General features: G+C 32.6%; 1 protein-coding gene across 2 annotated transcripts in view; it reads left to right on the forward strand.

The window, feature by feature from the left end:
- The window catches only part of CCSER1 (coiled-coil serine rich protein 1), a 764,265-nt gene that overhangs the window by 442,090 nt on the left and 295,579 nt on the right, over nt 1-26,596 (forward strand). For both annotated transcript variants that reach the window (XM_017509178.2, XM_037731578.1), the window contains exon 6: nt 13,262-13,469. In XM_017509178.2, coding sequence (XP_017364667.1) covers nt 13,262-13,469 — 208 coding nt within the window. The remainder of the gene's footprint in view (nt 1-13,261; nt 13,470-26,596) is intronic.

Below are 26,596 nucleotides of genomic sequence, written 5' to 3' on the forward strand. Positions count from 1 at the left end.
TGAGATAGATTCTACTCTTAGTGAATATGCTGTGAACATTGTTGAAATCACAACAAATAATTTAGAGTATTACCTAAACTTAGTGGATAAGGGGCAGGATTTGAGAGGATTGACATGAAGTTTGAAAAAAGTTTTACTCTGGGTAAAATGCTACCAAATGGAATTGCATGCTACAGAGAAATCTTTTGTGAAAGGGAGTTGCTAGATGCAATGAACTTCATTCTCACCCTATTTTAAGAAATTGCCACAGCCACTCCACTCTTAAGCAACTACCACCCTGATGAGTCAGTAGTCATAAATATGGAGGTAAGACCTCTCACTAGCAAAAAGATTAGGACACATTGAAGGCTCAGGTGATTGTTAGCATTTTTCAGCAATAAAGTATTTTTAAATTAAGGTATGTAAATTTTTTTAGTCATAATGCTATTGCACACTTAAGAGAATGCAGTATGGTATACACAAACTTGCTAGTTTGTTTTTGTTTTTGAGACAGAGTCTCCCTTTGTTGCCCAGGCTGGAGTGCAGTGGTGCGATCTCGGCTCACTGTAGCCTCCACCTCCCAGTTCTAAGAGATTCTCCTGCCTCAGCCTACAGAGTAGCTGGGATTTGTGCACCACAATGCCTGGATAATTTTGTACTTTTAGTAGAGATGGAGTTTCACCATGTTGTGCAGGCTGGTCTCGAACTTCTGATCTCAGGTGATCCACTCACCTCAGCCTCCCAAAGTGCTGGTCTCAAACTGCTGACCTCAGGTGGTCCACCCACCTCAGCCTCCCAAAGTGCCACCAATCCTGGCACAAACTTTTATATGTGCTAGGAAAGCAAAACATTTCGGTGACTTGCTTTATTACAATATTTGCGTTATTGCAGTGGCATGGAACCTAACCCATGACATCTCTGAGGTATGCCTGTATACAAAAATTATTAACTTCAATGATTCTAGGAAACTTTCTTAAATAAAATAGCTTTCGGTTAAATTTTCCAGTGTGTTACACTCTTCTAACAAACTGTGGAAAAATAAGAGAAAAATGTTTTAGGCCAGGCTGGTGGCTCACGTCTGTAATCCAAGTACTTTGAGAGGCTGAAGTGGGCAGATCACTTGAGGTCAGAAATTTGAGACCAGCTTGGTCAACATAGTGAAACCCCATCTCTACCAAAAATATAAAAAAATTAGGTGGGCATGGTGGTGTATGCCTCTAATTCCAGCTACTTGGGAGGCTGAGTCAGGAGAATCACTTGAACCTGGGAAGCAGAGGTTGCAATGAGCTGAGATAGGACCACTGCACTCCAGCCTGGGCCACAGAGTCAAACTTCGTCACAAAAGCAAAAAAGGAAAATAAAAGAAAAAATGTTTTAGGTTAAATAGAAATAAAAGTTTATAGGAATTACTCTGAGGTGAAATTAGCTTATATCTTCTAATCAGCTTGTATGCATGGCTTTTAGGCTTGGCTTAATAAGCTTATTGAGGATTTTGCCAAGTGGCTGTCTCTGAAGGAAGTGGAAATGTTAGGACTCACACTCTGGAGCCAGACTCTCCAGGCTTAAAGTTCCGTGTTGCTGTTTGTATCCTGTTCAGTATCTACAGTTAGGAAAATACGAATATCAGAATTGATCACTAAAATATCTTTAAAGGTGACATAATTTAAAATATAATTATTAAACATAAAGAAAACAATTTATTATTTTCAGAAACGAAACAATACAGAGAAAGCAACTTAATACTATTATTTGGTGAAGATATGTTTTAGGAATAGGACTTGATTTTTTGAAGGAAATTGTTTTTTCTGTTATCCTTTTTAAATGGGCATTTATCTCTGAAGATGAAAGAGCAAAATTGAGGTTTTATTTTATCACCTCTTCTTTAGTTGTATTAAGAAGAGGGCTGAGTTTTTATTCTCTTCTCTGTTTCAAAGACAATTGAACATTGATACCAATCTGTGTTTCTGCTGCTTGTGTAAAAGAGAAACCATACTATGCCACCAGCAACCACTGTTATCTGGTTTTAAATGTCAAGTACACTTCAGCATAGAAAGAAAGAAACTGAGATAACATTCAAAGAAGAATATATTGGAGCACAAAGATAGACTCCAACCATCTTAGTGTCTGTGTCTTTGAGAAAGGAGTTAGGAAACGATTCATCAACAGAAACCTAAAACATTGTGCAGCTTCTAACTTATCTAACCTTATGATTTATAGCCATGTATCATGTTTATACGTATGATTGTAGTATATGTTGGTGCTATACTGATGTATAATGAAAAGTAATTCAGCTACTTTAAACTGAATCCTTTAAATTAGTTCAGCAATGACACTCTGTCTTCATGTCGCCCCTTCCAAGGTCTAGCCTGAGATTTTCTTACTAATCTCAAGGATTTTTTGTTTGTTCCTTCCAACAGATATTCATACTTTGACAGTTATATGATATATAATTATGTATAAATCATATTATATGCTTTTCATTTCCACAAATAACGATGCCTGTTATTATTCTGAAACCCAGTAGTTTCTCTATTTCAGAGAAAGGATGGACATGCTATTTCAGAGGGAAGGAGGATAGACACCCTTTGTCTTTCTTGTTCATTTACAGCTAACTTTGTCATTATTTACAAAATAACTACATTTTTATTAATTCTAACTACACTTTTGTTTTTTACAAAGTAACTACATTTTTATTAATTCTAACTACACTTTTGTTTTTTACAAAATAACTACATTTTTGTTAGTTCTACGTGTTGACAGTGTGATTTTTCTATCTTCTTTTATTATAATAATATTTAGCATTGAGTTTTAAAATGAAATACCATAAAAGATACTTTTGTAGTTTTATAATACACTATCCAAACATCTTCCTAGGAAACTATTTTTGATAATGTTTTAAAAATGTTGTTTCTTAGGACATTGATAAGTTAAAAGTCTCAATAAATTTGTGTTGAAAGAATGAATTAATGAATTCAAATGAGTTTAAGAGATAATGAATTCAACACAGCAGGATTCTTAATCGGTATTTTTCAAGTTGTTACTCTGCTAATATTACATAAAGAGCTCCAAAGACTTTAAAAATATTTTAAAAATGTAGTTGATGATTAATGTGTTGTTAAAAATTATATTTTTTTAGTTTCCAAAGCCACATCTGTTATTTTTATCACATGAGAACGATCTATTATTGGATTTGGTTTGTGGGGCTAGCTGTGCTCTGTTTACTGTACTCTGCAGCTGCAGTTTGAACTCGCCATCCATAGTAGAGACTATAGCTTTGTAATTCAAACTAAAACATATCTCTAAATTTAATACATTGATTTATAATTTATTATATATTATTAATATTATAATTGAGCAACTCAATTTGTAGGAAAAGGGCTTTGTGACACCTTATTGCCTAGAGCCTAATTACATGCTTTTTATTTAGTAGGAAAGCCCTTCAAAATAAGTGGGAAGTGACACAATGTTTTCTATATTTAATTGAAAAATTATTCTCAAACAATTGAAACTCCACTACAACTTTCTTTTATGCAAAATAGTTCTCCCTGAAACAAGAATCTTATTTCTTAGGAGAGGCTGGATTTAAATTCAGAGGCCATGAAAATTTCTCCAGAATTCCTCCTTGTGAAACTACTGGATGCCTATATTCATATGCCATCCTGGTTTTCTTTATTATTATCATTATGAGTATTATGTTTTCATTTTCATTGTTTCATTCTAATAATGAAACAATAAGAGAGGTGTCCATAGAGTGTTACCAGAGGCAACTTGTGCAGCTGCAGGTAGAAAGGTTTGGAGAGGACTTCCTGGTGGGGATGGTGGTGCATTAGTTCGGTTTTAAAGGATGTGTACAAATTAGCTACCTAGATTTTTCATAAACTCACATATATCCCAGGAAAAGGTATGATCAGTGAACATGAGAAGATATATGTAATCTATTCTGCTATGACAATGTATTTTGCTGCTTTTGTTAAAGCTAAAGGCATGACAGAGCAAAACAAGGTCATGACACAGTGGACTGGAGGTAGAGCTTTGGAATTCATATATTTGAAAGTAACCTGGATGATTTTTTGTGTGTGTGGGTGTGAGTAGATATGTCAAGGCATTTTGGAATCCTTGACTTGGTGTAATATGGAAAATCTTTTTCTAGTAGAAATTGAATACAAACTATCACAAGTCTTTTTGTTACTTTTAGAATGGAATATATGAAATTTGGGAGGAATAATGTAGGTTTTATTAATCTTTCTCAAATTGATAAAGGTCTGTCACCCTAAAGATTTACTCAAAGTCATAATCTCAAAGTTATAAGCACTAATCCTTTTACCTTTGAAAAGTATTAGAAGTTTTAGTTTCTTAGCTACTATGGATTATGTCAATAGCTTTAGGTATTGCCTTTATGTCAAATTACAGGACAAGAATTTTCTTTTTGGAAACACTATTTCCTAGATTATAATTTCTTGGCTAACACTTATAGCTCTTAGATTGTCACATCTTGAATATTAGAATTAAAGCACATAGAACTATCTTCTAAAACTAAATAGTTATCTATAGGTTGCGTAATGTCACATATTAAATTGGAATTTCATTTTGAGGCATCTTTAAGTATAACCTATTTTCAAATATTATAATTAAGCAAAAATAAAATAAATAATAAATTATCTTGTGTATTTCTTCCATTAAAAATACTTCAAAATAATTATAATATATAAGTTAAAAAGCCAAAAATACTTAGCAGGTAACTGTAAGATCTACATTATAGGTAATTATAAAAATAGTGTCTATATTTATGAAATGTGATTTTCAACCAAATATTAAATAGAATAACATAAAATAGTAAAATTCTTTCCATTTTTGGAAGTTTTTCATCTTTATAAATACATTTGACAGTAAATGTAGTAAAAGTTACAATGAAACTGAACTCCTAGAAAATTTTAAAAGCTCTTTAGTAGCATCGTGAAATGATTATTCCTTACAAGAGTTTGTTAAACTCATTACTCTTCTTCTAGCGTTTAAAATTTCCCTAATAAAATTACTCTTCCATATAGTAATGAATGAGAGAGTGGGAAATTTTCCTGATTCCCACCAGAGAAAAATGTGCAGTTTGGAAAATATGGAACATAAAAGTGTTCCAACATAGCAGATGATTTATGTTGTTTATATGATGAATTGCATGAAAGACTAAAGAGAAATAATTTTATATTAAAAAATTTTGATTGATACCTCTTAGACATAGGAAGACCTGGTAGTCTGTGATATTTTGTAAGTTAAGAACAAGTTCTATAAATATTAGTGGGCAGTAAATAAGAGTTTGATTTATTTCCATCTATGTGAAATGTCTTTGAGGATTTTGTGCTCTCAACTTTCTGTCAGTTTTAGTGCTCTGGGAAAGAAACCCAAATGTATTATTACTTCAATCATAGCATAATTACAGGCATTTACCCTACAATTAAATCATTAGTTACAAAGTGAAAAATATGTATCTGTGCATAAACAGATTTGTTGTATATCTTTATGTGTAAGGGATTTTTTAACAATAGTTTGGATTTTTTTTGTTCAACCTTATTATACTTTCATCTCTACATTCATTAATTCTAATTCATTTTATAAGTGAAATGCTTTTTAACCTGGATTTCAAACCACATGTGGAAACAAAAGTAGAAAATGGGAGAAAAAATACTCACGACATTAATGACATGGAGAAAAGGTATTTAACATACACAATTACATCTGTCTTCTCTTTTTAAGACTAAGAAAGAACTTGCAGAGTTTGTATGATCAGTTTTGCACTCATAGGATACTTTCTCTAAAATTTTGGACAAAGTAACAAATAAGCACCAAGATAGGTGTAAAGATAAAAATAACAAAATAAAAATTTGGACAAGAAAATTAATTTTATTGAATAATGAGAGTTCTTACTATTTAATCTAATTCCCTAAGACTGTAACTTAATAATGTTTCACTATTCTAGCTTCAGTGAAAATAGAATAGGTAAATATAAGTATATTTAAAAATTTAACCCTATTGAGGAATGATACAATATGGTAAAAGAAAGAAGTCGGGAGACCAGAATTTCACAGTCTCTGTGTGACAGAAAATTAATTTAGGGCTAGATGCAGTGGCTCATGCCTGTAATCCCAGCACTTTGGGAGGCCAAGGGGGCAGGTCATGAGGTAAAGAGATCAAGACCATCCTGGCCAACATAGTGAAACCCCATCTCTACTAAAAATACAAAAATTAGCTGGGCCTGGTGGCACGTGCCTATAATCCCAGCTACTCAGGAGGCTGAGGCAGGAGAATCACTTGAACCAGGGAGTCAGAGATTGCAGTGAATTGAGATAACACCATTGCACTCCAGCCTGGCGACAGAGCAGGATTCCGTCTCAACAACAAAAAGAAAAAGAAAAAGAAAATTAATTAATTTAGACTTGAACTTTCCTGTTTATTAAATTGAGATATTATACTTGATGGACTAGCATGCTTTTTATATACTAAATTTGATTATTCTATTTATGTGAGTAGTGCATAAAATTATGCAAGGTTTTATGGATACATTAATGAACAAGAAATACAAGTACTGTCCCTATTACCTTGAATCACCTTAGCCTCACATTAGAAATAAATACTTACACAAGTAATTATGATATTTCATCCTTCTAGTTTTAATGTCTTTCTTATTGGACTGTATCCTTTTCAGTTATACCAGTTGGAATGCTTTAAGTAAAAGACACAACTAAAGCCTAACACAAAGATTATTAAACAGTAAAAACTAACAAAAAAACCCAAAAACATAATCTTGTCTAACAAGAAATCTAGAGGTAGGGTACCTCCTGAGTTGATCAATTCCGAGAAAGAATGAATTTTACAAGCAGGGGTGTCTACCCACCTTTTCTGCTCCACAACTTCTTTTTTTTTCTTTTTCTTTCTTTTTTTTTTTTTTTTTTTTTTTTTTTTTTAGTGTCTCACTCACTCTGTTGCCCAGGCTGGAGTGCAATGGTATGTTCTCGGCTCATTGCAACCTCCACCTCCTCGGTTCAAGTCATTCTTCTGCCTCCGCCTCCTGAGCAGCTGAGATTATGGTTGTACACCAACATGATGGCTGGTTAATTTTGTATTTTTATTTTTAGTAGAGAAGGGGTTTCACCATGTTGGCCAAGCTGGTCTCTAAGTTCTGACCTCAAGTTATCTACCCACCTCAGCCTCCCGAAGTGCTGAGATTACAAGTATGAGCCACCCTGAGGGGCCACCAGTTTTTTACAGCTGACTCTTCTGTCTCTCATTGTGGGATACACCAACCATTCCAGGCAATATATCAAGATAAAACAACATCCAAAAGAAAATAGCTATAATTTTTCTGTTTTTATTTTTTTTTTCTTTTTGCCAGGTAGGAAACATATCCTGAAGCCCTCTTACCTCACTCTTTCTCTTATTTCTCTGAGTCATAGAACCAGCATTTAAACAAATTAAGAAGTTTTGTTTTTGAAAGAAGCAGGAAGGAGGTATAAAATGAATACTAGTGTGCAGGCAGCCAACAATGTCTGCCCATAATAATTCTTTCCTTTTAGAAATGTTATCAATTTGTTCTAGAGTTTCTGTTTTTTTTATTTTTATTTTTATAATGTTCATTTCTCTGCTGAGACTTACCATTTGTTTATTTGTTATGACCATTTTTAAAAGACTTTAAACATATGTATAATGCTGATTGAAGTTCTTGTCGGCTAATTCCAATATATGGATCATCTCAGTGTCTGTCTGTAAATTGTTTTTCTGCTTCTTTGCATGTTTACTTATTTGAATATTTGCCAGACATGAATGGATGGCATATTTTTGGGAGTCTGTATTTTATGTCTTCCTTTAGAGAAAGAACAGAGTTATTCTAGCAGACAGTTAATTTACTCATGGATCAAGTGGATTTTTGAGGCTTTTTAAAGTTTGGAACTCTTATGTCTATCAGCACTATGAGGCCTATTTGTCTGTGGTAGATAAAAATTGCTGCAGCCTCTGTGTTTAGAGACCTCATGCAAGTTCAATATCTGGACACTGCCACAGTGGCAATTTGTGTAATTGTTTCTGTTTTGCTTTCTTTCACTTGGCACCTGGAATTTCATCTGGCTTTTCCTTTTGCGCTATAATATGTTTTAAAATATTTAGCATTTCTTTGTATTTGGGACATGAGGTGTAGTATAGATCAGCTCAATCCAATGTGTTCTTAGAGGTCCCCTCAAATTAGTTTTTTAAATGCATCTGTGGTAAGCATTAAAATGAAGCCTTACCATATAAAATAGGTGCCTGTGTATTTTTTTCAGAGTGGGGTACTAGCTGTAGAGGTTTCTCTGGAAACCTGATGTTTTTTAAGAGAAGATTTGAAGGTGGGTAAGGATTATTTTTTTTATGCAGTTGGAACAACATATGCAAAGGCCCTGAGACAGGATGGAACTTGGCATATTTCAGGGCCTGAATGAAGGCCAATGTGTTTGGAACTCAAAGAGCAAACAGGCAGCTGTTAAGGGATGAGGTTTTGTGAGAGAAACAATTTCTAGACCATGAAAGACCTTGTTGGCTGTATTAAGATATTTGAATTCTATGTTGCTTTTCCCCATATCACAGGTAGTGGTGAAATAACTTGTCACATGTACATTTTTATCTAAACGTAGTGTTACGCTCTTATAACCAATACACACCTATAGAGAGAAATGCTGATTGTATCTCTTCTGCAAATATGACTCAACATCCAGTTACAAAACAATTTCAGATGCAAGTCTTTTCCTAAAATGACACACTCAGACAAGCAATATATTTGGAAAGGAAATGTGCAAAATATAAGTTATTCATAATCAATAGCCTTTTTGTAGTTAGATCCTTAAACCGATAGTTTTTGTTAAGTTCTGGGAATGCCAGTTCATTAATATAGATTTATTTCATTGTGCTGGTCTTAGAGGTATTCAAACTAGGATAAAACTCACCATAAATAATCTGGACCTTTTTAAAATGTGGTCTAAACAGGCCGGGCGCCGTGGCTCAAGCCTGTAATCCCAGCACTTTGGGAGGCCGAGGCGGGTGGATCACGAGGTCAAGAGATCGAGACCATCCTGGTCAACACGGTGAAACCCCGTCTCTACTAAAAATACAAAAAATTAGCTGGGCATGGTGGTGCGTGCCTGTAATCCCAGCTACTCAGGAGGCTGAGGCAGGAGAATTGCCTGAACCCAGGAGGCGGAGGTTGCAGTGAGCCGAGATCGCGCCATTGCACTCCAGCCTGGGTAACGAGAGCGAAACTCCATCTCAAAAAAAACAAAACAAAACAAAAAAAAACAGTAAGTTTTCTAAGTTAGGATTTTAAAAAATTATTATTTTCTGCAAGTCTACTTAATGAAGCTTTGGAAGGCATTTGTGTGCATATGCTTATTTATTACACTGGGCAAATAGGGTTACTTACTTTTCTTTTCTTTGGAAACTTGGTTCAGATATCACAGTTACATTATAAAGTGTAAGTCATTGAGATGTCTTTTGGCCATAGACATTCCCTATAATGAAAGATGTCATTGCACTAAGTAAGGAAAGTTTCCTATGACAGATAATGGGATCAATGCTATGCAACTGACATGATCTTGTATTTTGATAGCCATTTGGGCCATTATTTTAAGAAGTTTTCAAATGATTTGAAGAATACTGGTAGGCAAGAGGAAATCCTCACTACCTACTGATACTACTTAGTTATAGCTAAATGAGAAAAAAAATCATAAAAATATTCTTACTTTCTCTCTTAGGTAAGGAAAATCTTTCAGTTACCCTGTAGTTTGTGTCAAGGTATCTATTTTCCCATTAAACTTGTCTGCCATACTGAAAAGAGAATTACAGGAGAATTTTTGAACTAGTTTGCTAAGAAATTCCTTTCACACAAAGGATCTCATTGAGAAAAGTGCAAAGCCAGTTCATCATCGTAGTTTAACTTAAATGGTTTAGGTATCAGTTGAAAGTCTCAAATCCTCTAATCATTCAGTAGTCCACTTAATGTAATATTTATGAGATTCGCTATTAATCTTATCCAAAACCTGTGTTATTTTGATACTTATGGACTTAGAAAAATCTATAAGTCTCAAACTTTAAATGTTACTAAACCTTAAATTATAAAAACTTGGTTAGCACTCATAAACAATGAGGCATGTGTAAATATTACTGAACAATTTTACTGAAGATTCATGAAGTTGACATAGAGAGGATGAACCGTATATAAATGTGTTCAGTGGAGATTACATTGTCTTTGTTTTTTGCTTGGAGTAGTTATGGTGATTAATGAACCACTATATCCAGCTTCAGTATCAAACTCTTTTTTTGGGCCAAGTTAAAGGACTATCTTTGGTGATATAAAGCACATTTGTTCAGTTTCCTGAAACTATAGTAATTCAGAATTGGCAGACAGAGTTATATATCCCCAAGTGCATGAATTGTATTATCCAGTGAACCCTGCTATGTATAAGAACAGAAGAGCACCTGAATCTTATTCTCAACTTACCAGCCTTATTATATGTTGTCTGTACTGGAGGAAATTATGGCTTAGTATTAGAGCTTTTTCTTCATTTTCCTGTCAACCACAAGGATAATTTTAGGTGAACTTACCCAGAGATGCTTGGGCATTTTTCTGCCCAATGTCTATTGTTCAAAACATTAATATTTAACAACTGTAAACCATAGGTAACAAGCAATCGGAAAGACAATGACAATCAACATAAAACAGGATGGTTCTGCTGGCCTTTGCAGCTGAGTGGCAGCCCCATTTAATAGATCTTTCACTAGCTGCTTCAGCCTAATTAAGAATGTTTTGATTACTATAGCCTTGTGGCAGATCTTTTTTTTCATGTGGAAATAAAATGTTCTGAGATAAATTGATTTGTTTCTCATATGTGAAAGAATATTAGTTATTTTTGTTTTTTTTTTTGGTATCAACTACTAAAAAGTTAATAATTGTGGTGAATCTCTTAAAGTCAATGACGAATCCTATTAATCTCTGCAACTTTAGCCATCACTGGTCTACTGAACAAAATGTGGATATTTTCAATAATTGTGGAAATAACACCATCATCTTTTCCTTTGGGGATTTAAAAATAGATTGAAATTATTGAAGTATGAAAATGACTAATTTTATCTTCAAAATGTATTTCTGTATATGGCTTATCTTAACTATTTGAAAATGGCAGAGATATTTAAATTTGTAAATGTTAAATTATAATCTCCAGAGCCTTAGTAAATTCCCTGAAATACAACGTTAGAACTTCACACTAAAATTATTCCTGAAAGTTGTGTCAGTCTTCATGGATGTTTAGATCCATGATTGGCCAGATAGTTTTAAAGAGTCACGAAGCTAACAGGAATTATAGAAATAATCCCAGCTACTCAGGAGGCTGAGGCAGGGAGAATTGCCTGAACCCAGGAGGCGGAGGATGCGGTTAGCCGAGATCGTGCCATTGCACTCCAGCCTGGGTAACAAGAGCAAAACTCCGTCTCAAAAAAAAAAAAAGAAATATAATTTAAATTTTATTGCAATTGTGCCAGGAAACTTCGAACCATGGACAGGAGCCCTGCAATTCATAACAATTCACAATACAGAAATTTTTTTCTGTATAAATGAGAGTTGTATGCATAGATGATTACAACAAATTATGTTTTATTTATTCACCCATTATTGTATTTATCTATTCAATTTCAGTTACACAACTGTTTACTGAGTCAGCCTAATATATTCCAAATATATTAGGACTTAAAATTCACAACTTAAAAATGATACATTTTCAAAAATTCAATTATAGCTAAAGTACCATTCTCATTTAATAATATCTGCGATGACTTCTAATTTTTACACTTGATTTTGTTCTGATTGGTCTTAGAGAAAAGAGCCATAGAAAGTATTAACACTAAACAGAAGCATTTAATAATGACTGTATAGTTCATTGCAAGTTGGTCATAATATAATTAAATTGAATCAATTGTATCAGATAAAATATATACTTTAAAGTGAAAATGTTAATGATTCTTAGTATAACTCTAAGTATGCTGTTTTGCTCATTTGCGTGCTTGTTTTACTGTTTTCCACACAAAATGCAGCACTGTAGTGGTTTAGAACTAAGTGTGCATTGCCAGCATTCAAACCTCAGTAATGTCCCTCATTAGCTGTGTAACTATCAGCAAGTTATTTAACCTCTATTGACTCAAATCACCCACTCGGAGATGGAGATAATAGTAGCACTAACCTAAAAGAATTGTTGTGAGAATTAAATGATTTAACACCTATTAAGTCATCACACGACTTCCTGAGGTTCAATAACTATATAAACAGTAGCAATTATTATATATGTGTACAGTATGTAGTTAGTAGGAGGAAAAATCTTAGGGGTAGTTCATTTTATGTCCATTTCTTACTAGCTCTTTGACTCCAGGAAAATTTACTTATCTGTACTTTATTATATCTACCTTTTGAACTTGTTCAAGGTTTGAATAAATTCATACACATGGAGTAGTTAGCACAGTATTAGGCCAATAGTCAACCCTCAAAAAATGTTAAAACTAATTTTTTAAATTATTTCATTATAAATATAAGATGGAGGTAGTAATTATTATCTTACCCCTTCCCTGGGCAGCTATATCCACTGAACTTACCTGTGAAGATAAGTAAAAAATTGAATATTATTTTAAAAGGCATTTACTAATTATCTAGTAATTTATAAACTCAGTTATCATGTTTGTGAATAATCACACATGAATAAAACTAATTAAAAATATATTTTCTTATCTCTATCTTTGTCTGAAATTGGTGGCAAGTGGCAGGTCATCTGTTTCTTCTCTATTTAGGTTGCTAAAGTATCTTGTCATATAATTCAAGAAAATTGTATAATATTAAAAAATATAAGAAAATTATATAATTTGCAAATATATACATGATATTGAAGTTAAGCACAAGCCAACTGTTTTTATAGGTATTCTGAACTATGTTACTATGATATTAATTATCATTATTAGATAGGTCTCTTGGTTTTAAAAATGGAAATAATTTTTTAATAGAAAGATTATATCCTAAAACAGTAATTTTCATTGAATCTTACCACTAAATATACATTTGACCTATTTCATAATTTCAGCTAGAAGGTTTGAAAATTTTAAGAAACTAATCTCATGAAATGAGGACACAAGAAATACTTTCTAGGATACTAGAAACCGATCAACAATTTGGAAAATACTGCTCTAAGCATGCTGCACTGTAATTTTGGTTCATTTTTTTTTTTTTTCTTGTTAGGAATCTTTCCCTGAAGTTAACAAAGGACATTGATCAAGAAGCCAGGTATTCCCACATCAGCCGAATGCCCAACAGTCCATCTGCAGATTGGCCCCTACAAGGTGCAGAAGAAAATGGAGGCATAGATTCTCTGCCATTCAGACTGATGTTACAGGACTGCACAGCAGTCAAGACGTTATTATTGAAGATGAAGAGAGTTCTTCAAGAGGTAATGGTTTACTCTAAGATTAATGTCCTTCATGCTGGTAGACGATGTAGTCTGCAGAGGTGGTTAGACCCTGCTCTGTCAGTAATTAACTGCATGACCTGGGGCAGGGGTCAGGTTTCCTCTTGGAGCTTAGCTATTCTTATATATCAAATGAATGTTTTGAAGTTCTGGTTTATATACTCTTTAGCTTTAAAGTTATAAGTTTATGAAATACTTAAGAATAAATTGATCCCAGGCCTCCCCTTGTTTGTCAGGTAAGGGGAAATGGTATCAGCTATTTAGTTATAATTACATACTATTATAAAGCTATTGAGAGTCCTATTAAATGTATTTCACGTCAGTGATAATGGGGGTTTGTTTATATAATACAAAAAAAGTAGTTTACTTAGTCATTTTTGTTCTGATCATAATCAAAATTCAGTAAAATTGAATTACAGTAACATTCAATCTGAAGGTCTGAATGATTTTGCCTAGGGAATGTAGTTGCCCTCCCCACAGCGTAGGCTCACTTAGTGAAACAGTGAGCTAATCAGGAAAATGCATAATGGGATTCGTTTACCTTTGTGCCCAGAAATCAGGCATTCTTTAGGATTCAAGTTTGCTTTGGTTTGATTTTTATAATTACAATAGTTATTTTATTTGAGGGATTTCTATAAAAAGTATACACATGAATATTACTGCTTCATAGACATTTGAAGTAAGCATTAGAAATTTTAAATTATTTTACTCTACTAAGTGTAATTTCAGGGCAGCAGCCTGAAATTTGTGACTTTGTATTACATCCCATTGTCTTTAAATAGATTTATCTTTATTGATCAGAGATGTTAATAAGGAATTTGAGAAAAATATTATTATTTAGAATAGTCTCTATATTATAATGATTGCTAATATTTGCTTTTTGAACACTTTGATAATGCTAGCAGCTACCACTGGGGTCTAGAATTGAATCAGGAAGAAAAAAGGCAATATAAAAGAAATGAATGCTGTAGACTTTTGGGGCTTCCAGTAATGTGTTCTCATCAGCTGTTATAAACTGTATTAGTGTGTTCTTACACTGCTAATAGAGATGTACCTGAGACTAGGTAATTTATAAAAGAAAGAGATTTAACTGACTCACAGTTCCATATAGCTGGAGAGGCCTCACAATCATGGAGGAAGTCAGTGAAGGAGCAAAGTCACATCTTACATGGCAGCAGGCACAAGAGCTTGTTCAGTGAAACTCTCATTTAAAAAACCATCAGATCTCATAGGACTTATTCACCACCATGAGAACAGTATGGGCGAAACAACCCCCGTGATTCAATTATTTCCACCTGCCCCTTCCTTAACACATGGGGATTATTACAATTAAAGCTGAGATTTGGGCTGGGACACAGCCAAACCATCTCATACACAAAAGCTGGAAGATACCGTCTCTGTGTCTCACACGGGTTATATCACTAGGGCAACCTTTGTTTCTGGATTTTCTGGATCTTATGATGTGTTATGCTGGAGTGGTATGCTCATATCTGATTATTTATTTATTTATTTATTTATTTATTGTGAGAGTCTGGCTCTGTTGTCAAGCTGGAGTGCAATGGCACTATCTCCGCTCACTGCATCCTCCGCCTCCTAGGTTCAAGTGTTTCTCCCGCCTCAGCCTCCTGAGTAGTAGGGACTACAGGTGTGTGCCACCATGCTCAGCTAATTTTTGTATTTTTTTAGTAAAGACAGGGTTTCACCATGTTGGCCAGGATGGTCTCGATCTCTTGACCTCGTGATCCACCCACCTTGGCCTTCCAGAGTACTAGGATTACAGGGAGGAGCCACCACCTGATTACTCTTAGAATTTCAGAAATTACGTGAACTGGCAGTTAAGCAAATACATCAAAATAAATTATATCAACTTATAATTAAATAAATTACTTTTAAAAAGGATAATCAGTATTCAAAACATTTTCTATTTATTTTACTATTATCTATACTTGTGAAATTATTTACATCTTTTAGATTCACATGGTGGAAGTACTATATAATTTCTACTGTACAGATTTCCAACATGTATATTTATGTCATTTTGGTAGCTTGAATCAGCCATGTGGGAGTATTTATGCCTCAGAAATTGGCAAACACTGCAAATTGGGACCTCTTATTTCTGGCAAGCCTGTTGTTAAATATTTACTGGCACATTACTATGTGTATGACTATATGATTTCTATACTGACATCATAAATATTTGCCTGCAAATGAATAGAGAAGTTTGAATTTCTTCAACCTTTGGCTTAACATGCAATATAATCCTCTTTGAACAAAGCGAAAAATAACAGCTGTTATACTAAAAGATACTAATCTCAAAGCCTATAACATTCAACTATTTAGCTTTTTACCTCTCTGTTTGGTCTAAATTTTAATAACAAATCAATTTCAAGCAAAAGTGAAGTAGAAAGAACTGACAGAAGGTGCCCAGAGGCTTTCTTAGAGTACTTAATTTCATAACTTTAAAATATTCAGTGATATTCACTATAGAGTCAATATAGAGTCAATATATTGAGATCATTTTTATACTGCCTATTTTCCTTTATTAAGGAGTATTCAAAGAAGCTGAAGAGAATTGATTTTTAAGGCTGATGTACAGTGAGCAATACTTAATATACGTTTGTGCAGCACATTCAGTGGGCAGAGGGTTCTTACTATCAACAGGGAAAAGCAATATTATTATATCATCAGCATAGACAACAGTTCTACTAAGAAAGTATTCATAATAGATGCCACTAAAGAAAATTGTTTTTTGAAATGTTCAATAAGCCAGGAAGTTTTAAAGTGCAATTCCCATTTTATCACTAAATTTGAGTGTAATACCAATATTTATTTAGATTAACAATATATTTTTAATATAGACAAATGTTCATTCCTATTGATGTACAATAGTTCAATCTTTGTTCACAGATTATTTTGTAATGGCAGGAGGTCCCTATTATCTGATTTTAAGATAAAATAATTACTTAATTTTAATGTCACATTAGAATACACTTTTATTTGAGATTTTAATTTGTTACATTAAACAAAAAGCCATGCTTGTAAAGTATGCAGATATGTTAGTTATTTCTAGTAACTTTTGCTTTAAAAGCATTTTGTCACACAAATATATATTCACATGTTTTAACTCCCACTTCTACCTTATTCTATCATCCTTCCTTACTATTTTGTTATTATAAACTAATTTACAAGAGTATATTTCATAATAAAAAATCAACATGGATCTCAATCAAAACAAGCCAGTAGAAAAAAACATAAATTACAATTCTTGATTAAATATTGCTTTTATGTATTTTTTCTGATTAATCTCTTTGAAACCTATCGCTTAGTAGAAATGTAATGCATTCATGATATTTTTACACTTTTGCTACTTAAGGTACATCTTTCTTGTAAGCAAATCAAGTAATCCTTTTTTGTTTTTGAGGGGAAATCTTCTACAAATGGCATTTGGAAAATATCCAGAGATAGTAATAGTGAGATCACAGAACATTTATGGCCAAGCCTGTTTAAGATTGCCTTAGTGTTGTGGATAATGACTAGCTGGCTAGAAGGATGTCCAGACAGATTGTTAATAGATTACTTTCTTAAAGCTTCTAGAAACTGATTTAGAGTTGTGGAGTAATAAAAATAATTCCTTGGAAAGCTTTGCACATCAGGCTAAATAAACATTCAGGTTTAGCACCCCTACTCTGAGAATTCGAAATCCAAAATTCTCAAAAATTAAAAAAATTTGAGCACTGATGTGATACCACAAGTGGAAAATTCCACATATAAGTACTTTAAACAACTTGTTTTATACATAAAAGTTTTAAAAATAATGTGTAAAATTATATTTGGGCTATGTCTATAAGGTATATATGAAACATAAATAACTTTCATGTTTAAACTTGGGCCCCATTCCCAAGACATCTCATAATGAATGTGCAAATATTCTAAAGTCTGAAAAAATTCCCAGTCAGAAACACTTCTGGTCCCAAGCCTTTTGGATAAGGGATACTCAAACTGTACTCTATCTTTCAAGTACTCTTGTCTATAGAGTCCATATTACTTATGCCATTTTAATTAATATAAGTGTTAATGTTAAGATCTACTTGTGATATTTTAAAGTTACCTAATAAATTTACTTCTTGCTAACATTTTTTCTGAGGTATCGTGTTTAACGTTATTTTGCAATTTTTATTACTGACTAAATGACCTTAGATGCTATTAAAATGTTAAATCCCATTAGCTCATTCCAGATTTTTTTTAAAGTTATTTTGTCATTAACTGTCATTGCATTACTTATTATTCTACCTACTTTGGGTTTAATACAAATTTTCCTCAAGTAATTCATTTGGCACTTAGTAATTCTTCCATTTTGTGCCATCACCATAACAACATAAGTCATATTATTCTAAGTCTAATCCAGGTTTGGGGATTATATTTGTTATGCTATTTTATAATATATACTAAGGTATTAAACATCCTGAAACCTTTCTCTACTTAGGAGATTCTTGCTCCTAAATACTTTTCAGATATGCATATATCTATCTCTTCTTCCAACTGTTCCTACAACAGCGATGGTCCATTTTACTAAAGTAACTTTGTAAATTGTCTTCTTACTTACAGTCTGTTCACCTATCAAACCAGTTTACTCATTGCTGTCAAGCTAAAATGAATATGTGATCAAGTTACTGTCCTGTAAATCTTTGAATGTTTCCTAATTGCCCTTACAAGTTCTTCTACAGGTTGTATAACAGTCTATATTTCCTCTATCATTGGAACATTTATCTCTCCTCATTATAATTGCTAATTCTTCTTTTGCTAGTAATACTCTAAGTTGCATGAGAGTCATCTTGTGATCTTGTACCTTGTTGTATCTTCTCAATCTGAAAGGTATTTGCTGATTAATAAGTGCTTATTAGTGAATAAATGAAAGAAAATAGGTTTCATTCTGTTTCCAGGCTACCATTAAAATAACTGTTGATAGAAAACAAATGATAAACTTGAGTGCCTGATGGATGAGGATCAAAAGAAGCATGTAGCAAATTTCTCATCTTTAAAAGAAGTGTACATTATGTTCTTTCTCAGAATATGAAATAAAGACACATCACAAAAATTACTATAGTTTAATCAAACCTATTTGCATGCTAAAGACTATCAGTGGTAGATACAATTTCCTGAAGCTTTTTTTGATCTTCCTACGCAGTAGATGGCTTTTGTGTTTATCAACTGTATTTTTTAAATTTTCTGATAAATCTTCCAGAATAGAAGAAAGGCCTAGAGGTTTAGAGACTGGTTATTTCCATAGCTACTCACTCTGCACACGCAGATAATTTTGTTTTCACTAAACATCATTGCATTTTCAGAGGAAAAGAATAATTATAAATCATTATAAAACTACAAATCAGTAAATCTAATAGTTATTTAAACATAAAACTGTTACCATAAAGCCATTATTACTTCTTATTTGTTTGGCTAAGCTTACCATTTTCCTAATGATGTTCTGTTGATATCCTAATTTTAATTTTGAGGTGAGCTAAATATGAATAATCTGAATGGAATATCACACTCCAAATTCTGTCATCCTTTTTAAAAGATCAGTTTTTTTTATTAAAATACACATTCATATTCCCAACAACTCCAAACTTCAACTCCTGTATTTTTAGAAAAATGACTCATGTTGGGCTCTTAGAAATTCTACTGTTGTTACTTTATTCTCTAGTATTATATTAGTGATAAAATACATGACTATAGCAAGGGAACAGAACTGTGTCATTGTTTTCTTCTTATTTTTTGACATAATTTTAATATATAAAAGAAAAATATTTAATATTTACAGAGGTGGGGTTTATTTTAATGTTGCCTTTTAGTTTGCTCTATTCTCTCTTTATCAAACAAAAATATTTTTATATAATGAGCTGAATATAGTCTAACAAAATAGCTGATAAGGAAAAATCAAGAAACTACTTATTTGAAAATCCATATAATTTACAGGCTCATGTAATTGATGCAAATATTGTGGCTGTCTCACATTTAGAAAAGTCCCGCCATTGATTAAAAGGGCTCTAATCTATTTTTCTTTTTCTTTTCTCTACTACCTAATAGTTCAAACTTTAATTTCATTCACCTAAAAGGAATAATAATGAAAAACTTTCAAGGATAGTTTTCAATCCAAAATTTTTGTTTTTTTAAGTATAATTTATAATTACATAATAAAATTTAGAGTGTTTTCTACTTCATCATTCCTCACTGTTTGGTAGGGAATTATTAAAGGTTTTTTTTAAGTTTATATTAATAAATGGTTCAAAGAGCATTAATAAGGATTTTATAACTAAATGACATTTTCCTATCAGCAACTGCTGAGAGCAAAAGAAAAGTCTATAGGATAGGAACTTCAGCAATGGATAATTATAGAAGGAAAAGGCATCAGTGGAGAGCTATAAAGTAAAGGAGTACCCAAATATAGATAGCAATCTAATCTCTTTATTTTATACTTATCATTTGAAAATAACAACATTACAAGTTCTTGTTACCTTCTTTTTGTTTGTTTATTTTTGCTTGCTCAAAAATATGTTTAAGGAAAATTAGAAAAAGAAGTTCCATGGAAAGAGGATCAAATGGGAGAAAGTCTAAAAGTTAGAGTGGCTCTGCATATATCAAAATAGATTTAAATATATGACATTTTACTACAAGCAGCAAGCCATACTTCATAATGGTAAAAGAGTCAGTTATTTAGGAAGACACAACAATCAAACAAGTGGATGTCTTGTTTCTAGAACTTCTAAATACACAGTGCAAAAACTGACAGAACTAATTGAAGAAATGAACAAATTAACAATCACAGTTGAAGATTTTAAAACATTTATTTCTATAATTGATAAACAACTAAATGAAAAATCAGAAAATTTCTAGAAGACTTTACCAATTGACATTTATAGAATACTACAATTAATAAAATAATTATATATTATTTTCTAATGCAAGTGAAACATCACCAAGACACACTATATTCTGGGTCATAGAATAAGTCTCATTAAATTTCAAAGCTAGACATCTATGGAGTACAGTTTTGTTAGAACAATGGAATGTAACTAGAAATCAAAAATAACAAAATAACTATAAAAGCATCAAATATTGGGAAATTAAATTACAAACTTCTATATAACTCATAGACAAATTTAGAAAGCTAAAAGGAAGTTTTAAAATGTTTCCAATGAGATGATGATAATAATATCACAAATAAAAATTTGCTGGATATAGTTAAAACTACGATTAGAGAGGACTTTGTAACTTTAAATGCTTATATTTAAACAAAGAGTGCTATAATTGATAACCTAATTTCTTCCTTGAAAATTTGGTTACTGGATATAAAAAACAGTTTAATAGAAAGAAGAAGTTCTAATATTAAGTAGTACAGTAGGGAAATTATAGTTCATCATAATATACTTTGAAATAGCTAGAAAATGTGTAATGTTCCCAACACAAAGAAAATATACATGTTTGAGGTTATGTATATACCATTACTCTGATTTGATCACTCCACATTGTATACATACATTAAAAGATTACATGTACCCAAAACTATGTACAACTATGAAATATCAATAAAAAAGGAAGTTAATAAGAGAAGGGCAACTTAAATCCAAATGAAGTAAGTAGAAAGACTTAATAAAGAACAAAACTCTATAAAATTAAAACCAGTCAAACAATAAGCCCAAATTGCTTCTTTTAAAAAGTTCAAAAAAAGGCTGACGAAGAAAAAAATTTTAGAAAAATTAAGAAACACAAATACCAGTGTCAACAATGGATGTAAGGAGGAATAATCACTACAACTCCTACAGACATCAACATGACAATAAGGGATAGTTATAAAGAACAATATGGCAAAAAATTTAGCAAATGATAAAGACAAATTCTTTAAAAAATGCAACTTTCCAAAGTGGTATAAGAAATGACAAATCTAATAACCTAACCTGTACTAAATTAATGTGGTATTTTCAAAATAAATACATATGACAAATATACAAAAATTTTCAGGAAATAGAGATACAGATTATGCTTCTCAGCTTGTTTTATGTGGCCAACATATGTCTATTACAAAAAAATTGGCGAAAATCTTTATAAGAAAACGGAAATTACAGAAAATTTTTTTTACAAATATAGATGCAAAAGTCACTTAAAAATTAGTAAATACATGTAGCAGTATGTAAATAAATAATGACCTATTTGGTTTTATTGCAGTTTTTTAGCATCCAAAAACCAAACAATATGATTTACTATATTAACAAATTAAAAAGAGAAAAGCACATGATTATATTAATAGATGAAAAAATACATTTGAAAAATTGAAAACCAATTCATCGTTAAAATAAAAATATAAACTTCATTATACTGGTAGTACAAGGCAACTTCTACAGCTAATATTCACACTTAATGGTAAAAAACTGAAACTTCCTCCTAATATTATTAGCAGGGTATGAATATTTACTCACCACTTTTACTGTACATTGTGGTAGAGATCCTAGCCAGGAATGAGGCAAAAAAAAAAAAAGTGTAACAGGCATAAATATTTGAAAGAAAAGGTAAAATTACGTGTATGAGCAGATGTTTGTTTATACAGATAACCTTAAGAAATCTACAAAAATGTTAATAAATAAAATGATAGAATTAACAGTAGATTTAGCAGCATTGAAGGATATAAGGTTGTCATAAAATTATATATTGCTATGTAGCAAATCACCTCTCAAATCTAGTGGACTAAATCAATATTTGTTATCTAAGAGTTTTTGTGGTTGGGAGTTTGAGAGTTAGTTACCTATTGGTTTTGGCTGAAGGCCTCTAATGACATTGCACTCAAGATGTCAACCATGGCTGTAGTCCTGAATTCTGGGCTGGACTTTAGGATCAACTGCTTAGTTCATTCACTTGCTGTAGCAGGAGGACTCAGTTCTTCACCGCTGGTGCTCAAAGGCCTCAGTTTCTTACCATGTAGGCTTTTCACTCATCAACATGGCAGCTGGCTTCCCCCTAACTACGCAATCAGAGAGAGAAGGCAAAATGTACGTCTTTTGTAACCTAATTTCAGAAGTAATATCCCATCACTTTTGTCAAATTTATTGATCACAAAGATCAAATTTGATTCAGCATGGAAGAACACTCTGAAAAGCATGAATACCAGGAGGCAGGGAATATTGTGGTTTATCTTGGAAGCTGGCCACCAGTCTGCCTCCGGACTTCAGTGGTGTATTCCTCTCATGTGCAAAGTACACTCAGCCTCTCCCAAGACCATTCGAAGTATCATTCATTCCATTACAGCTTCAATTCAAAGTGCAGAATTTCAAAATCTAAAGCATGTACAGCGGTAGATGAGGTTTAAACACAGCAACTCAAGTACAGTTTTCTGTTTTAACCTGTAAACTGATACACTTGTTAGTAGTTTTTGTTTAGGATTCAAGGCCTACTAAAAATTCTTGCTTTTTGTTCTGTCCTTGATGTTCTTTGTTCTACCCTCTGGGCAATACTTTCTCATAAAGGTAGCACATGTTTTGCAGCAGAATAGCTTCTCTATACTTATTTGTAGCTGTAGACATTGGTATCTAAAGGCTATTATTTCGCTTGGCCTGTCCATCTAGTTCTCAGTTGTTAAATTATTTGTCAATTACTTTATGGCATTGGCCTATGAATGTGAAAGACAGGAAAATTCATAATAGATGTCCCGAGTTTTAAAAATAGCTTTTAAAGTAAGACATGTCTCAGTTTTGGAAAGACACTACAGATTTTATTAGGTTAATCAAGAATGATAAACAAAAGTTCATTTTTCAGAATACTCTTCACAGTGAGGTATCATCTTTCTTTTAAAAAGTGTTACTTATATTACTTAAGGTTATTGCTTATACTGAGGAATAAATCTAGCATAGTGATCACAAGATGCAGGTATTACGTGATTAGGCTTTGTGTCTCCACCCAAATCTCTTCTTGAGTTGTAATCACCATTAACATCATTATCCCCACCTGTCAGAGGAGAGACCATGTGGAGGTAATTGAATCATGGGGATGATTTCCCCCATGCTATTCTTGTGATAGTGAGTGAGTTCTCACGAGATGTGATGGCTTAATAAAGGACTCTTTCCCCTTCGCTCGGCATTTCTCCTTTCTGCCACCTTGTGAAGACAGTGCCTTGCTTCCTTTTCATCTTCCATCATGACTGTAAGTTTTCTGAGGCCTCCCCAGCCATGCAGAACTGAGTCAAACCTTTTTCTTTTTAAATTACCTGGTCCTGGGCAATTATTTATTGCAGTATGAAAACGGACTAATGCAAGGTGCTAGAACAAACTGCTCAGATTTGAATTTCAGCTGTCACAATTGCTGGGTGCATAGGATTTTGGGCAAGGTGCCTAATCTGTCTGTGGAAATCTGGTATCTTCCAAAAGTGTAATAGTACATGTTCAAAACTACTAGATAATTTTAAATTTTCCCCAGTGTTTCTATCAAATTACTCTCCCAATTAGGTATAGTATATTCATGTAAAATAATATTTTAAGTTAATTGTATTCTTATGTCCCACAAAAAATATTTTGAGCACAAAAATCAAATTACAGGTAAATTCGTACCAAATATGGAGTTAAAAATATGTAAACTTAAGTAATGTATCATTAAAGAATAGATATGTATATAGTAAGACCATAAGAAAGATATTTAAAAAGTAAGGAGATGCTAAAGAGAATATTCAGGATAAGATAATCTGTTTGAGGTAGTGGGGGAAAACATGTGCAGTTAAGAAGGGGCACGCAGAGGTCTTTGCAGGTATTATTATTCACAGTATATTTTCTTACATTTTTAAAAAAACATTATGTATGCATATTTTCTTATATATGTGAAATCTTGTGTTAAAAAACTCACTTTCCAAGTGTATGTAATCTGAGTGGCTCCCTGTCCAGCAACATTATTTCCCATAACCCTTTTTCCTCTGTATCCCCATGCCTGTAAAAGTAGCAGAAATATTTTGCCTACTTCTCTGCTGTCAATGTATCTTCTGATATTTATATATCAAAATTAAAATGGAGCAGGATCAAGGTGAACAAGTGTATACTCATACACCAGAGATTTCTTTTCTGGTATGTGTACTTATATTATCTGCTAGTCATGCATAATATTTGATTGCTTATAAGAAAACAAACTGCAACGCACATTTTAACAATAATGCCACCTTCATTGTACCTAAGTGGTGTGGTAATCTATTTGCATTGTAATCATATTCAGTAATTAATCAAATAACCACTAATATAGTTTTATTGTGCATGTCTAACTTTCAATTTTCTTCATGAATCCAGCATTAATGTTTCCTTTGTAATACAACTCACATACTTTGTGTGATTGGATGGGCTAAATCTGACATTAAGAATTTCAAGCTGCGACATAACAGGTATGCAGCAGAAGGCACCCTACAGAATCTCCAAGGAATACTTAAGTCATCAGTGCTTCTGGTGGGGGGAAAAAGGGAGTGAGTAGAGAATCACTAAGCAAAGTGGAAAAGCTGTAATTGTGTTCCTCTGAGACACATTTTTACTGAAATTATGTTTTGTTTTTATTTGAAAATCAAACTCAAAGGCATATTTAGCCACTGTTAAAATAGATGTTTTTAATGTCTGAATCTATCGTATATGATGTTACAAGTTTAGATAACATAATGCAATTTCTTACAAGTAATATGAACCTAATATTATTCACAAGTTTATAGATGTTTTAGAATCTAGTGATTCATTTAGGTGGAAGGCACCTATTCTTTAATTGTATGATTTTAACCTTGATAAAAATGAAAACTTGTGGAAATTGATTGATTTTATTTTAGTTTCAATTTGCCAGTAGATATACAATTATTTGCTATTTCAAATATTGTCATTTTAAATTCATTATCTTCTGGACAAGCACAGTGGCTCATGCCTATAATCCCAGCACTTCAGAAAGCCTAAGTGGGAGTATTGCTTGAGCTCAGGAGTTCAAGACAAGCCTGGGCCACATAGCGATCTCACCTTTAATAAAAATAAAAATGTTAGGTGTGTGTAGAGGCACATACTTGTAGTCTCAGCTATGCCTGTAGTCCCAGCTACTCTGGAGGTTGAGATGGGAGGATGGCTTGAGCTCAGGAATTTGAGGCTGCAATGAGATATGGTTGTGCCGTTGTACCCTAGCCTGTGCAACAGAGCAAGACCCTTTCTCAAAAATAAATAAATACATACATACATGCATTCTTTTCTGCTTTTTTTAAAAAAGTAAAAGTGTTCAAGGTATAAGAGGACTAATTATTGATAAAATGGAAATTACTCAATTTATATTTATGATGAATATGTGTAAAAATAAATAGACCCATTTGTTTCGTTCTCTTTGGTTAAATAGACTTCTGGGCAGAGTATGGAGAAGTGGAGAGTAAACAAATAATGATTTCTCATGAAATATTCACTTCACTTCTCTTGAAAACATATGAATATCATTTTGTTATCCATGATCTGCATTAGGAGTCAGCAAACCTTTTCTGTCAAGGCTAGTTAGTAAATATTTTAGATTTTTCTGACCATATATTTTCTGTATTTCAACTCCTCAGCTAAGTTGTTGTAGTGTGAAAGCCGCTACATAACATAAATGAATGTGTTTTGCTGGTTCCCATAACACCTTGTTTACGAAAGTAGGCAGCAGGCCAGATTCAGTATTTTTCCCGGGCCTGTCATCCTATACTACTTCAGAGACAGGAGATTAAACTATCATGCCTATGTCAGGGAGAGCATTAGTTTTAGGAGCAAGAATATACAGTCTAAATCTTATTCCATTATTAGTTAAATGTTCTTAGGCAAATTGTTTAAATTTTGTGTTGTGCCTCATTATTAGGATGGTGATAACATTCACCTATCACTTAGGTTTGTAGAGTATTAAATGTGTTAATATACTTCAAATGCATGGAACAGTGTTGGACACATAGCAAGTACTCACTATGTATTAGGTATTATTTTATGATTTTCACAACGTCTGAGTCCCACTAGTGAAATAAAGTGACTGAATTTGCCATTAGACAAACCCAGATTCAAATCTTAGATCTACAAAAATTTAACAATGAAATTTTATTCAGTTTTATTTAGTTT

Source organism: Cebus imitator, unplaced genomic scaffold (assembly GCF_001604975.1).
Source record: "Cebus imitator isolate Cc_AM_T3 unplaced genomic scaffold, Cebus_imitator-1.0 Scaffold409, whole genome shotgun sequence".
In the NCBI taxonomy this organism is placed as follows: domain Eukaryota; kingdom Metazoa; phylum Chordata; class Mammalia; order Primates; family Cebidae; genus Cebus; species Cebus imitator.